This window comes from Helobdella robusta (assembly GCF_000326865.2).
Source record: "Helobdella robusta unplaced genomic scaffold HELROscaffold_83, whole genome shotgun sequence".
Lineage (NCBI taxonomy): Eukaryota > Metazoa > Annelida > Clitellata > Rhynchobdellida > Glossiphoniidae > Helobdella > Helobdella robusta.
In genome coordinates, this window is record NW_008705481.1 from 300896 (window position 1) to 316531 (window position 15636).

Sequence of the window (15636 nt, forward strand, 5' to 3'; positions counted from 1 at the left end):
TCGTCATCTTTTTTTTCTTTTTCTTTTTGTTACGCAGCTCTGTCTATCGCAACAACTGCTCATAAGTCGTTATATTGCTTATACGCTAATATGTTAACCAAATTTTCATGCCACGAAGGCTACACTATACTATACTATGCTATACTATGCTATACTATGCCATGCTACACACGACACACAGTTTTTTGAGTTTCGGACAGGCAGCATTCGAACCAGGCAGCGTGAGACACAGCTAACTCACCATCTAACTACATCATCACCACATCACATAACATCACAACATCACATAATCACAGCACCACATCGACACGTCATCACAACAGATTGTCAAGTCTCCTTCCGTACCTTCCAATGCTCATGGACCCACTCGTGTCAGCTCTCAATGGCTCTCAGACCCTAGTCAGTCAGGTCTGTACTGATGGTGACGATGATGGTGACGATGATGATGACGATGATGGTGACGATGATGGTGACGATGATGGTGACGATGATGATGACGATGATGGTGACGATGATGGTGACAATGATGATGACGATGATGGTGACGATGATGATGACGATGATGGTGACGATGATGGTGACAATGATGATGACGATGATGGTGACGACGGGGGTGGTGAAGTTGAGATAGTGATATGAATAGTGTAGTAGGTAGATGTTGTAATATGAATCTTGTCGTAAGTAGTGATTACGACGATGATGATAAAATTTTCATACCAACGATGACGCCTATGTGGTGTTGAACGCGATGATAATGATGTTACTGTTGATGGTGATGATTATGATGACGATGATGACGTCATCCAGGGCTTACGTACGCTGGAGCTGTGTGTTGATAACTTGCAGCCGGACTTCCTGTTTAGCCACATAGAACCCGTCAAAGCTGAACTTATGCAGGTCTGTAGGGTATAAAATTGCGTATTCATACACACGCGTACACACACATTCACATACATACACAGACTCATACAAACATATACATACGCACACACACGTACACACGCATATTCACACATATTCACGCATACACACATATTCACACATACATATACACGCAGAACAAACATTCATACAAATCTGCAAATATACAGATGTACAGCACACAAAATCTGTACACACAAGCACACAAACGAAACGCCACAAACACACTCTCCTTACAACGCAGGCGTTGTGGCGATGCCTTAATAACGCGCCAGATTCAACGGCTGCAGTGGCTTACAGGGTTCTCGGAAAATTTGGCGGAAGTAACAGGAAGATGCTACATGCTCCTCAGAAGGTGAGTGGTCACGTGATCAGGTGATCATGGGAATAAGTGGAAAATAATTCCTTGTCATTGTTGTATTACATGCTCTTCGTCCGACTATTTATTGAATTATCCATCCATCCATCCATCCATCCTTCCATCCATCCATCCATCCATCCATCCATTCATTCATTCATTCATTCATCCATTCATTCATTCACCCACTCGTTCTCATTTTATTTTCGCTTCATTTTATTTGCTGAAAAACAAGCGGGAAGACCATAAAAAGCTATAACTAGCCATCCATCCATCCATTCATTCATTCATCCATCCATCTATTCACCTTTTCGACCGATCAATGATCAGTTGACCATCAAAGACTACAACACGGTCGGCCCGTGCGTGGCCATCACCTTCCTGGAAGGTCGCTCCCCCATCAACCTCCCCGTCGACACCGCAATTGAAACAGCTTTGAACTTGTTAAAGACATCATTGTCGTCAGGAGCATCACCTTCATCATCATCTTCCAGCAGTAGCTTGCCGCCATCAACTGAATTGTACTATCAGCAGCATGCGTGGAACTTCGTGAGGACCTACCTTATCTCTACCCTCGTGTCCAGTGGCGGGAAAGTTGGGCACGATGGAGGGAGTGGCGCTGGTGGAGGTGGTGGTGGTGACGCCACGAGCGACAGCAGTTTTGTGAGTTTTGCTGGAGGTTCCGGCAGCGCCAGCACCTTTGAAGATATTTACCATTACTTCAGTCGTTACGAGTGAGATTTGTTTCATTTTCGCTTTCATCTAAGTTCCCATGTGGGAGTTATTTTTGTGGGAATTATAATTCGTTTATAATTTCTACATTTTATTTGTTGGTTTGTTTGTTTGTTTGTTTGTTTGTTACCTTTTCTCCATCCATCCATCTATCCATCCTTCCACTCATCCACCTGCAGCCTAACGGCGTACACCCCCCAACCGAATTCCACCTCGCTGTACATTTGTCCCGATGTACACGCCAGACGTACACACATCAAAGCTCTGTGCGCCATGTTTGGTTGGTTGCCATGGTGATGATGAAGATGATTATGGTGATGATTATGGTGATGATGAAGATGATTATGGTGGCGGTGAAGATGATTATGGTGATGATGAAGATGATTATGGCGATGATGAAGATGATTATGGTGGTGACGAAGATGATTATGGTGATGATGAAGATGATTATGGCGATGATTAAGATGATTATGGTGATGATGAAGATGATTATGGCGATGATGAGGACGATGATGAGGACTGTAGTAAATGAACCTGTTAACGTCAGCAAGCAACAATAACAATTCGAAACAGTGGCCTCTTCAGTGAAGGACCTGACGGACGTCAATGACTTCATCATCTCCATGGTCACTCATTACGCTCTGGTGGCTATTTCCCAGCAGATCGGTCAGTTCGGTTTTAAACGATGAGGATGATGACGACGATGATGATGAAGATGATGACTATGAGGATAATGATGACGATGATGACTATGAGGATGATGACGACGATGATGATGAAGATGATGACTATGAGGATAATGATGACGATGATGACTATGAGGATGATGACGACGATGATGATGATGATGACTATGAGGATGATGATGACTATGATGATGAGGATGATGATGACTATGATGATGATGATGATGATGACTATGATGATGATGATGATGATGACTATGAGGATGATGATGATGATGATGATGACTATGAAGATGATAACGACGATGACGATGATGATGATGATGACTATGAGGATGACTATGAGGATGATGATGATGATGATGACTATGATGACGATGATGATGATGACTATGAGGATGATGATGATGATGATGACTACAACAGCGGTGTTAATTACGACGATGATGTCTTGATGATAATTATCATTTTAGTGCTTATTCATGCCATGCCAGATTAAATTCTAAAAATATCTTTTTGTCTAGCTTGTTGATACTTCATTTGATTAATTTTTATAAAGCAAATTATAAATTTTGATTGATTGATTGATTGAATGATTGATTGATTGATTAATTAATTGATTATTTGATTGATTGATTGATTGATTTGATTGATTGATTGATTGATTGATTGATTGATTGGTTGATTGATTGATTGATTGATTGATTGATTGATTGATTGATTGATTGATTGATTGATTGATTGATTGATTGATTGATTGATTGATTGATTGATTGATTGATTGATTGATTGATTGATTGATTGATTGATTGATTGATTGATTGATTCATTCATTCATCATTTATCCATTCATCTATTTCCTGCTTCATCATCTTTGAAACCCATCACCGCAGGACCATCGTCCTTGAACCAGGATGACCTCGATTCAATGATGACCTTGGACCCGCAGACGATGATCGACGCCATTATCAACATCATCGGTGGCGAGGAACGAGACCTCGCTAACATCAGCCTCCTCGCGCTGGCCACCATTTTGAAGGTGGCCGTCATGCTGCTTGGCGGGAAAGATAAGGTTGGTTGGTTGTTTTGTTGGTTGGTCGGTTGGTTGGTCAGTTGGTTGATTTGTTGGTTGGTTGGTTGGTTGATTGGTTGGTTGGTTTGTCAGTTGGTTGGTTGGTCAGTTGGTTGGTTGGTCAGTTGGTTGGTTGGTCAGTTGGTTGGTTGGTCGGTCGGTTGGTTGGCTGGTTGGTTGGTCGGTTGGTTAGTCGGTTGGTTGGTTGGTTTGTAAGTTTATTGATTGGTTGGTTGGTTTATTGATTGGTTGGTTGGTTTGTTGATTGGTTGGTTGGTCAGTCGGTTGGTTAGTTCATTGAGTTGGTTGGTTGATTCATCGGTTGTTCATTTTGATATTAGTGCTTCGTTTTTTCTTATAAATCTCCGTTTAACATTGATATATCTAATATCTATCATCTTTCATTCATTCATTCATTCATCTATTACTCACTGGCCTAAATGTAGGCTTGCAAACTGCCCTTATTTGAGTACCTGTCCGAGAAAATTGTGTACCTGTGTTACGAGCGGGCCTGGTACAACAAGATAGGAGGGTGCGTTGGGCTGATTGATTGATTGATTGATTGATTGGTTGATTGATTGATTGATTGATTGATTGATTGATTGATTGATTGATTGATTGATTGATTGATTGATTGATTGATTGATTGATTGATTGATTGATTGATTGATGGTTGACTGATCCATTAGTTGGTTGTTTGATTGATTAGTTAAAATGTCTCATAAATATTCATGAATGAATAAATTAAGATGCCTGCTAATAAAGTTCATGTACGAAAATGCCTCGCTGGACTTTCTGATGAGTAGGCAGTTGTCCTACCTGAAGGCATTCATATTCGTCATCACTGATCTAACGGGGGAGGTTTGTTGATCGATCGATCGATTGATTGGTTGGTTAATTGATTGGTGGATTGATTGGTTGGTTGATTGATTGATTGATTGGTTGATTGATTAGTTGACTGATTGATTGATTGACTGATTGATTGGTGCTCCCCAGGTATCGAATGGTACTTTGACAGTTGCGAGAACAGTGATGGAAGAGATGTGCATCAAATGTTCGAAGGCTGCCTCATCTCTCAAACAACAGCAGCAACAACAACATCCGCAACAACAACCGCAACAACATCCACAACAACAAAAACAACAACAACAGCAGCTGACTGAGCAACAAAAAGTTGAATTTTTCACTGTTTCTTGCTCTGACTGCGTCAAAGAGTTGTGCAGGCACATCACGTCTCCTAATCAACTTGTTAGGGAACATGTAAGTTTTGTTGCTTGTTCGTTCGTTTGTTTGTTTGGATGGATGGATGGATGGATGGTTTGTTGGTTGGCTTGCTGAATGGCTGGTTGAGTGGTTAATTGGCGGAATGAATGGTGGTTGGCTGGTTGATTGGATAACTTGTTATATAGTTGGTTGGTCGTTTGTTGTCCACTTTGTTGTTTGGTCAGTTTGTCAGATTAACTTTTTTTTACTTGAAGGTGATGCACGTTCTCCAGTCTCTCGCTGCAGCCACCAACCAGTCCCTGAACTGCTTGATGGAGCCCTTCAAAGAAGTCATCATGGACGTTGTGCCCCCTAAGAAGCATCTGCTACGCTACCAACCACCTCAGGCCCAGATCGGGATCATGGTCAGTTTTGTATTTTGACTGTTTAGTTATTTCTTTTTTTTACCGTCATCATCATCAGCAAACCATTCTTACCACCATTATTATCAACCACCTCATTCCCACCACCACTCATCACCACCACCACCGCCACCACTTACGACCGCGGTGACGGACAGGAGGGTAATGCATTCTGCATGTGCATGGAGCCCCACCTAGTGACACTGGACATGAACGTGGTAGAACATCAGCTCTTCTTCAAGGAGCTCTGCCACCTCTGTGATGACGATGACGCTGCCCTTCTTCGGATGAACTGCTACAAAAACGTCTCTGACTTTGTACCGTTGAGGATCAGTGCGATCAGTGAGTACCGGAGATGTGCTATTTGTAAATGATAATAATAATAATAATAATAATAATAACAATGGTAATATTAATATTATTCTTGATGTTCGTCTTCTTATTATTATTTTTATTATTATTGGTTAATGATGAAAATGGCACTCGTCATGTCGTCGCAACAATCACCACTACAACAACAACCACCGAAACATCCACCACCACCACAACAACAACTACCAAAACATCCACCACAACAACAAAAATAACAACAACAACAACCACCGCAACAACAACAACCACAACAACCACCAAAACATCCACCACCACAACAACAACAACAACTACCAAAACAACCACCACAACAACAACAACTACCAAAACAACCACCGCAACAACCACAACAACAGAGGTCTTGTCAGCTTGCCACCACGTCTCCGAAAAACAGAACAACATCTTCTCCATCCTCTATAAGGCCCTCAACTCCACGAACGTCCAACTCCAGGATGTCGCTCTTGTCTGCATGAAGAGGGTGAGCCGCCCTACACACTCCTTTAATTGACTAATTAACTAATTAATTAATTGTTTAATTAGATAACTTATTTCGTTAATCATTTAATTAATCGTCTGTCTATCCGATACTTGTGTACTTAGTAAACTTATTAAGCCTGTTAGATTGTTTAATTAATTGATTACTTCCTTAATCAATCAATTAATTAATTATTTAATTAATAATTAATTAATTAATTAATTAAGTAATTAATTAACCAATTTGTTTCCTTAATTGATTTGATTGTTAATTATTTCATTAATCATTTAGTTAATCAATCGTCTGTCTCTACTAAGCTTATTGAACTAACCGTTTTAATTGATACGCCACTATATCATGTATCTCTTTAATTGATACACCGCTATATCGTCTATCTCTTTAATTGATACAACGCTATATCATGTATCTCTTTAATTGATACACCGCTATATCGTGTATCTCTTCAATTGATGCACCACTTTATCGTGTATCTCATCATTAACAAAATAAAAATGCGAAATGCGGGCACGTGCGCGCGCAGAAATAAAAAAGTTATAAACATTTTAAAATTTTCATCTTTCGAGAGACGTTAACAGAATAAACACATACTACTACACCAGCACTCATACCAAGCTGGTTGCAGACACGCGCTTCCACACACACACACTCACACTCACACACACACGGACGCACACACGGACGCATACACGGACGCACACACACAGTTCGTATCAGGTTGTCAGGTCGAAATCAGCATGGTCCACACGACTATGCGTCCCCTCCTGCAACACCTTTCAGACTTCAGCAACCTCAACCTCCACCGCATCAAGGTCCTCTCAAGTCTCACGCAGATATTCCCCAACACGTTTAACGAAAAACTGTGCGAACAAATGCTGGTTGGTTGGTTTTGTTTGGTCGATTTCGATTGGTCAGTTGTTTGGTTGCCTGGTCTTGACTGGTTGGTCAATTTTGATTGGTCAGTTGCTTGGTTGCCTGGTTTTGACTGGTTGTTTGATTGGTTTTCGTTAGTCGGTTGACTGATTGGTTGGTTAGGTGGGTGGATAATTGAATGGCTGGCTGGTTGATCTATTGACTGATTTAATTGTAAATATATCGTTTCCTTAAAATAACTCGCATTGTAAAGGTCAACATCATCGTCATTATCATCGTTATCGTCATCATGATCATCATCGTCATTATCATCATCATTATCATCATCATCGTCATCATCATCGTCATCATCGTCGTCGTCATTCACAGACTCATCTGAAAAAGTGGTTTGAATTTTCATCGACCCCTCAAAAACTCTGCCAAATCAAAGCCACCGGACAAGTCTTACCAGTGGTCAGTCGTCGTCATCTTCATCATCGTCATCATCATATTGTCACCATTGTCGTCGTCATCAACATCTTCACCATCATCATCACTACGTTTATAATATAATCTCCGTCGTTATCACCACGTTCACCATCGTCATCATCATCTTCATCGTCACCATCATCATCATCATCATTCATACGTCATTACACACATCATTATCATAACTGTAATCACCATCGTCGTCATCATCACCGCCGCCAGGAGCAAAAGATATGCGCAGCTATCATTGAGATGTTTCACTTGATTCCAGCAGCTTCCCAAAAAATGATTGATTTGCTGGTGATGCTTGTAGTCAAGGGAGAAAAGGATCTCTTTGTGGCTGTATGTGGCTGTTTGTGGCTGTTTGTTACTGGCGGTTGTCAGTGTTGCAGCTGCTGGTGGTCTTGTGATAGTGGTTGTGTTGGTGTTTGTTGTTGGTAGTGATCGTTTTTTGTCTTTTTTTTTTAATGAAAGTGCTCTTGTTGTTTATTGTTGGGTGTAACTTTTGGCGGGGTTTCTTGTTTTGCTACTTTTTAGTGGTGTTTTGTTGTCGATAGTGCTGTAGTACTTCTGTTATCATCATCCACGTCATCGTCATCATCAGTGTAATCGTCAGCACCAGCGTCGTCATCGTCCATTTTTATGTTGTTATCATCAGCTTCATCATCATTATTTGTTATCTCTATCGTCATCGTCGCTCTCTTTGCCATCACCATCGTCATCGTCATCACCACCCAACAGTCAAACAGCCCCTTCCGGCCGCCTACCTTAAAATTCCTCCTTCGCCATCCAGAGGCCACCGTTGACTTCTTCTTTAGCGAGGGGAAGCTTCAGGATACTTCATTCAACGCTCTGTTCCGAGTTTGTTCATTCATTCATTCATTCATTCATTCATTCATTCATTCATTCATTCATTCATTCATTCATTTGTTCCTTTATTAATCGTTCTTTTTTTAAATTTTTCGTTCATTTGTTTTTTATTATTCCTTTCAACTGTTGATGTATTTATTTCTTTCATTCATTCATTCATTCATTCATTCATTCATTCATTCATTCATTCGTTCATCCGTTCATCCGTTCATTTGTTCATTTGTTCATTCAAACAGTGGCTATTAGAACAGGACAAAGGCCAGAGCTTCCGTGACAACCTCATGACCAATCCGCAGAGACTGCTCAACCTCACTGTGCCGCCTTATAAGGTTTGTGTGTGTGTGTTTGTTCGTCCGTGTGTTTGTTTGTACGTTCGTATGCTTGTTTGTATGTTTGTAGTTATGTATTGTATGTAAGTTTTCTTGTTTGTATGTCTGTTGATTTGATTGATTCATTTGATTTTACGCTTGCTAGTTTGTTTGAAGGTTGCATTGATATTTGTTCATCTAATTGGAGCATAGACATGCTACACACGCACTACACACACCCACACAAATACCCACGCTCACACATACACACACGCACACATACGAGCACACATACACACACAAACACCCACACTCACACATACACACGCACACATACACACACATACACACACAAACACACACATACGCACACACACACTCATAAAAACACGCATTCCACGTGTAGTATCCAGAACAGCAGTTCTTCGCCGTAACCTGCATCAGAATCCTAGTGGAGAGAGATGATTGCTGGTTGGCCGGCCAAAGTAGGGTGGTTGCCAAATTGCTGACGTTATGGGTTGACAGGGACTTCCATGACAGACATCAGAATGTTGTTAGTCACTGCTTTATCATCGTGATGGTTTGGTGGTGCGATGATCACTCCCTCACTCACTCACTCACTTTCTTATCAACTCATTCACTAACTCTCTCACTCCCTGACATCACCAGGGGTCAGTAGATTACCCATTGTGGCAGGAACCGAGTATCCTTCTTGAAATCCTTCTCTCATTCTTCAAGTCAGTCTGTTTCAAGATTTGTTTTCAAAATTTTTGTGTGTTTGTGTTGTATGTATTGTATTGTATTGTATGTTTTGTATTGTGTTGTATTGTATTGTGTTATATATCATTGTAATATATTTATTGTATAATGTGTATTGTGTTGTTCTGTCATTATTCTATTGTTCTTCAAGGCAGCCTGCTAAAATTGTGTTGTATTGTATTGCATTACATTATATTGTGTTGTATTGCATTTCATTGTATTGTATTGCATTGTAGTGTATTGTATCGCATTGTATTTATTGCATTATATTGTATTGTAACGTATTGTAACGTATTGTATTGTATTGCATTGCATTGTATTGTATTGTAATGTATTGTATTGTATTGTATTGTATGGTTTGTGTTTTATTGTATTGTATGGTATTGCATTGTATTGCATTATATTGTCTTGTAGTGTATTGTATTGTAGTGTATTGCATTGTATGTCATTATATTGTATTGTATTTTATTGTAATGTATTGCATTATATTATATTGTATTGTATTGTATTGTATTGTATTGAAAGCACCACGCCACCATCACCACATTGATTGACCGCATGCATACAGACACCATCCAAATGAGCTGGAGTTACTGTTCCACATGTTAAAGTGTTTCACGGGCAGGTACATGCCACAATTCACCTTTTTTAAAGAATTTCTTGAGGAAACTGTCTCCAAGGTTCCTTACTCATTAGTCATTATCATCATCGTATCGTCGTCGTCGTCTTTATTATTCGGATTATTGTTTCTATTCTTCCTCTTCTTCTTCTTCTTCTTCTTCTTCTTCTTCTTCTTCTTCTTCTTCTTCTTCTTCTTCTTCTTCTTCTTCTTCTTCTTCTTCTTCTTCTTCTTCTTCTTCTTCTTCTTTCTCTTCATCTCATTATTAATATTATTATAAGTTCAGTGTATTTTGTTTGTGGATTCGTGGCTTTAACGTGTTTTTGGTTAAAATATACATGCAAAATAAATCTCGAAACAGAGGTATAAACAAACGATTTTTACAATCATTAAATGTTTTACGTTACTTGAACATATGCAACCTAGTAATTCTCGATCATCACACTAATGATCGGGCTGAACCTCAACTCTAATATGCATCTGCGTCTCGATTCGTTATTCTCGTTATCATATCGTTATTCAAACGAGACAACTTTTAAAAAATCTCGTATCGAAATAAAAAAAAGAGCTTCGACTCGTATTGTTATTTTGTAATCTCGAAACAATAACGAGACCTATACGAACTTCGTATATATATTTAGTCGTATTCATAGTCATCTGCTAAAGCGTGAGTTGTTACATGTGGTCCTTTAAGAGATGAAATGATCTGCAGAACGAAAAAAAAAGAAAAGATAAATTAATTTCTCCTACTGGCCAGTAGTTTACAAACTTGAAGTTATTTAAAAAAGATACTAATTAAATTTTATCTTCATTATTTATTGTCAATAATATTGTCATTATTATTATTATTATTATTATTATTATTATTATTATTATTATATTTTTCCCTTGCAGACATACAGCATTGAATGGAAAAGGAACGCCTTCTTCAAATTCGTAGAGATATTCCATCTGAAAGATTGGTCGCAGGAAGTTAAATCGAAGGTTTCCAATTTGTTGATTGATTTTATATTGAAGTGATTGATAGATTGGTTGGTTGGTTTGTTGATTGGTGGATAGGTTGGTTGGTTGGTTGGTTGGTGGATAGGTTGGTTGGCTGGTTGGTTAATGTCATAGCTGTAATGATATTCCGGCTTTTTATAACATTAGTTAGAAGGCAAACTTATTTTCTGGTTGGTTAATCAGCATATATGATGGCAAATACACACACACATTCATACTCTCATAGACTCTCTTTCTCTCTCTCTTTCTCTCTCTCTCCTTTCTTTCTCCTTTCTTACTCTCTCTTTCTCACTCACACAGACACGCAAACATATATACGCATAAACACTGACACACATTCACTCAGATACACACACACACACACACACGCTCGCACGCACAGATCCTGCAGCACATTCTGATCCCGTGTTTTGCTGAGTCATTTGACAGGGACGAGGGTGAGCAGCTGATCGGAGGTCCGCCGACACCGGATCAGGAGAGCGACGACAATGTCATCAGTATCTTCATCAATAAGGTTCTACCTTTCTTCACTTGTTATGTCTGTCCGTTTCTGTCTCCGTCTGACTGTCTTTCTGGGAGTGTCGGTTTGTGTGCTACTATGGCAGTTGTGCTGTTTCAACAGCCTCGTTACAACATCAACAAATCTAGATCATCTTTATTTTCATTCATCACGTAATCGTCATAATCATTTTGCTTTCCTCGTTGTCCTTTTCTTCTTTCCTGTCTTCACCATTGTCACCCTTTCCCCCTCTTCTTCTTCCTCCTCCTCCTCTTCCACCTTCTCATCATCTTCATCATTATCTTCATCATCATCATCATCATGACCAGGTTATTGACCCGGACAATCCCTTCGGAACTTCAGACGCAGTTCGTATTTTGTTGCTCCAGCTCTCGTGTCTCTTTGTCGACAAGGCTTCAAAATACATCCACGATGTTGCCAACAAGTTTGTATTGTATACTACTCTATATTGTATTGTTTTGTTTGTATGCATGTTTTTTGTTTGTATGTTGTTTGTTTGCATTTCGGTTTGTATTGTGCTGTTTTTTTATATGTAAATGTTGTTGTATCTTTTTGTGCTGTTTTTTTCTCTCTGTGTTGTATTTTTTCAAACTGTTTCTTCTGTTCTTTAGTTTTTTTGGTTTGTAGTTAAGTCTCATTGCTGTTGAATATTTACATTAAAAAAATGTGTTTTAAGTAATAGGATTGTATTAACTTATGCTACAAACCTATTCAAATGTTCACATCAATCCACATAAAACCTGTCCTAAAGAACAATCAATCAACCAACCGCCTAATCGACCAACCAATCAACTGTCTAATTAGCCAATCGACCGAACGATCAACCAATAGGAAACAAGGTAGCAAGTTACGTCGACTGATGACGTTTGCCTGGCCTTGTCTGCTGACTAGTACATGCGTCGACCCTGCCACAAAGTACCATGGACATCTGCTCCTCAGTCACATCATCGCCAAGTTTGCCATTCACAAGAGAATCGTTCTGCAGGTTGGTTGGTTGATTGGTAGGTTGATTGGCTGGTTGGTTGATTGGCTGGTTGGTTGATTGGCTGGTTGGTTGATTGGCTGGTTGGTTCGTTAGTTAGTTGGTCTGTCAGTGTATTGGTCTGTTGTTAGGTTAGTTGTTCGCCGGTTGGTTAGTTGTTTCGCTAATCTGATTTCAAAAGATTTTATCGCTGAAGTTTTTGTAACTTGATCGTAATGTTTTCCAATGTCGCCGTGATATCTATCACCATGATTATCTTCATCATTATCTTGTTATCATCAACGTCACTCAACATCGTCATCATGACAATCACTTCACCATCATCATCGTCATCATTACAATCACTTCACCATTATCATCGTCGTCATGACAATCACTTCGCCATCATCATCGTCGTCATCATCATCGTAACGCGCAGGTCTTTCACAGCTTATTGAAGGCTCATGCGGTGGAGGCACGCGCCATCGTCAGGCAGGCCCTCGACGTCCTCACCCCGGTCATGCCCGGCAGGATGGAGGATGAAAATGTGAGTGCGTGAGTGAATGGGTGAGTGAGTGGGTGAGTGAGTGAGTGAGTGGATGGGTGAGTGAGGGATTGAGTGAGTAGGTGAATGAGTGAGTGAATTGTAGGAGAAAGAATTATTATAACGATGACAATGATGATGAAAAAAATAGTTTAACCCACCATCAAAATCTACCACCCATTCGTTCATTCATTCATTCATCTATCGTTTAATCCATCCATTCTTCCATCCCACCACTACTACCACCACCAACAGAACATGTTGGCTCACTGGACGAAGAAGATCATCTCAGAGGATGGCCACACTGTCGCTCAACTTATCCACATACTGTATTCATTTATATTATTATTTACTCATAGTACCTTATCCCTATGTGTTTGTGCGTGTGTGTTTGTGCGTTTGTGCGTGTGTTTGTGTGTGTTTGTGCGTGTGTGTGTGTGCGTCTGTGTGTGTGTTTGTGTGTGTGTGCTTCAATGCTTAAGTGTGTGATATTCGTGTAACCGAGGCACACCAACCGATCTACTAATTATTCAAATCAATCACTGACCCAATAATTTTGACAACCAGCCAATCAACCCACCAACCAACCAACAGTCAGCTGATCGTGAGACACCACAAAGTTTACTACCTGGTGCGTTCACACCTCATCCAGAACGTCGCTAGTAGTATCCAGAGGCTCGGACTCACCCCCACCGTTAGGAGTGGTTGTTTTGAGTGATGGATTGATTGAGGGATTGATTGATTGATTGTTTGATTGATTGATTGATTGATTGATTGATTGATTGATTGATTGATTGATTGATTGATTGATTGATTGATTGATGAACTGATTGATTGATATTGCAGGCCACAGCTGAACACAGAAAGTTGGCAGTTGACCTTGCTGAGGTCATCCTAAACTGGGAGGTCCAGAGGCTTGCTGAAGAGGGTGATGAGGTCAGTCGGTGGTGGTAATGATACCTGTGCTGCTGCTGCTGATGATGATGATGATAGTAATGACGATTATGATAATGTTGACGATGATGGTGATAGTGCTTATGATTATGATGGTGGTAAAAAGCGGAAGTGCGTTCACCCGAACTCAAACAGTCATTGAAAACAGCTAGTGGAGGTCCTGAGGTAAGCAAACCAATCGATAAAGCACACTGTGATACTGCTGTCAACTTCCTACTCAGGATTGCTTGTCAGGTCTCGTTTCAATCAGTCACTCAGTCAATCAACCGATTGTTTGATCAATCAATCAATCAGTCAATCAATCAATCGATCATTTTATCAATGTTTTGATGATTTAACTTTTAAATTATGAATATTATCATTGTATTTTACTCTGCATGCATAATTCAATCATTCAATCAATCAGATGACTGATGCATCATTCAGCCGATTCTCAATCAGCAAATCAATCAATCAATTAATCAATTAACCAACTATCAGTCAACATTCAGTTAATCATTTGTTCCATCAGCCAACTGACCAATCATTCAATCAATTATTTCAATCAACCGACCAACCAACCGACCAGTCATTCATTCATTCATTCATTCATTCATTCATTCATTCATTCATTCATTCACTCATTCATTCAATCATTCATTCATTTAATCAATCAACCGACCAACCAACCAACCGACCAACCAATCACGTTCTAGATGACTGAGACACCAGGTTCACCGAGTGACCAGCTCTCTCGTCGCTGCATCCTGCTACTGAAGAAGGCACTCTCCCCGCAAGTCTGGTCAAACATCGACCTTAAACTTAACTGGTCAGTTCTCTCATGATGATGATGATGATGGTGGTGATGATGATGATGGTGGTGATGATGATGATGGTGGTGGTGATGATGGTGATGATGATGGAGAGGAGGAAGGTGAGGATGATGATGATGATGACGACCTTTGCAGTCGTGATTATTGTCATCGTTATCATCATCACAATTATGATCATCACAATTAGTATCATTTTCATCATCATAACCATCCTCGTCATCATCATCTTCACAATTGCCATCATCATCATCACAATCGTCATCATCATCTTCACAATTGCCATCATCATCATCACAATCGTCATCATCATCATGACTAGGTTCGATAAAATTCTGATGTCTGTAGAAGGCCAACAACCAAACATCAACCACATATGCACATCACTCGAATTGTTGACATTTCTAACTGGAATACTGGTACGTTGTTTGTTTGTTTGTTTGTGTTTGTGTTCGTGTCGTTTGTGTCGTCGTCTTTTGTTGTTTGTGATTGATGATGTGTTGTTGTTTGTTTTTTGACGTTTGTGTTGTTGTTTGTGTTGTTTGTGTTGTTTGTGATTGATGATGTGTTGTGTTGTTGTTTGTATTGTGTTGTTTGTAATGATGTGTTGTGTTGTTGTTTGGGATCATGTGTTGTGTTGTTGTTTGTGTTGATGTGTTGTTTGATGGTGATGAGATTCTGTTTGCGGGA

The 15636-nt window shown here is 39.7% G+C and overlaps 1 protein-coding gene across 1 annotated transcript in view; it reads left to right on the forward strand.

Moving 5' to 3' along the window:
• The window catches only part of HELRODRAFT_194551 (hypothetical protein), a gene marked incomplete at its 5' end in the record, with an annotated part of 36264 nt that overhangs the window by 558 nt on the left and 20070 nt on the right, over positions 1 to 15636 (forward strand). The window contains 27 exons of the mRNA XM_009032562.1: positions 297 to 408; positions 808 to 897; positions 1166 to 1276; positions 1610 to 2013; positions 2191 to 2291; positions 2585 to 2677; positions 3591 to 3736; positions 4216 to 4305; positions 4922 to 5029; positions 5266 to 5397; positions 5553 to 5736; positions 6123 to 6244; positions 6967 to 7071; positions 7502 to 7585; positions 7823 to 7942; positions 8342 to 8461; positions 8707 to 8799; positions 9448 to 9515; positions 10106 to 10217; positions 11051 to 11140; positions 11541 to 11672; positions 11987 to 12102; positions 13090 to 13186; positions 14030 to 14119; positions 14273 to 14371; positions 14833 to 14945; positions 15269 to 15365. Of these exons, the coding sequence (XP_009030810.1) occupies positions 297 to 408; positions 808 to 897; positions 1166 to 1276; positions 1610 to 2013; positions 2191 to 2291; positions 2585 to 2677; positions 3591 to 3736; positions 4216 to 4305; positions 4922 to 5029; positions 5266 to 5397; positions 5553 to 5736; positions 6123 to 6244; positions 6967 to 7071; positions 7502 to 7585; positions 7823 to 7942; positions 8342 to 8461; positions 8707 to 8799; positions 9448 to 9515; positions 10106 to 10217; positions 11051 to 11140; positions 11541 to 11672; positions 11987 to 12102; positions 13090 to 13186; positions 14030 to 14119; positions 14273 to 14371; positions 14833 to 14945; positions 15269 to 15365 (3229 nt within the window). The remainder of the gene's footprint in view (positions 1 to 296; positions 409 to 807; positions 898 to 1165; positions 1277 to 1609; positions 2014 to 2190; positions 2292 to 2584; positions 2678 to 3590; positions 3737 to 4215; positions 4306 to 4921; positions 5030 to 5265; positions 5398 to 5552; positions 5737 to 6122; positions 6245 to 6966; positions 7072 to 7501; positions 7586 to 7822; positions 7943 to 8341; positions 8462 to 8706; positions 8800 to 9447; positions 9516 to 10105; positions 10218 to 11050; positions 11141 to 11540; positions 11673 to 11986; positions 12103 to 13089; positions 13187 to 14029; positions 14120 to 14272; positions 14372 to 14832; positions 14946 to 15268; positions 15366 to 15636) is intronic.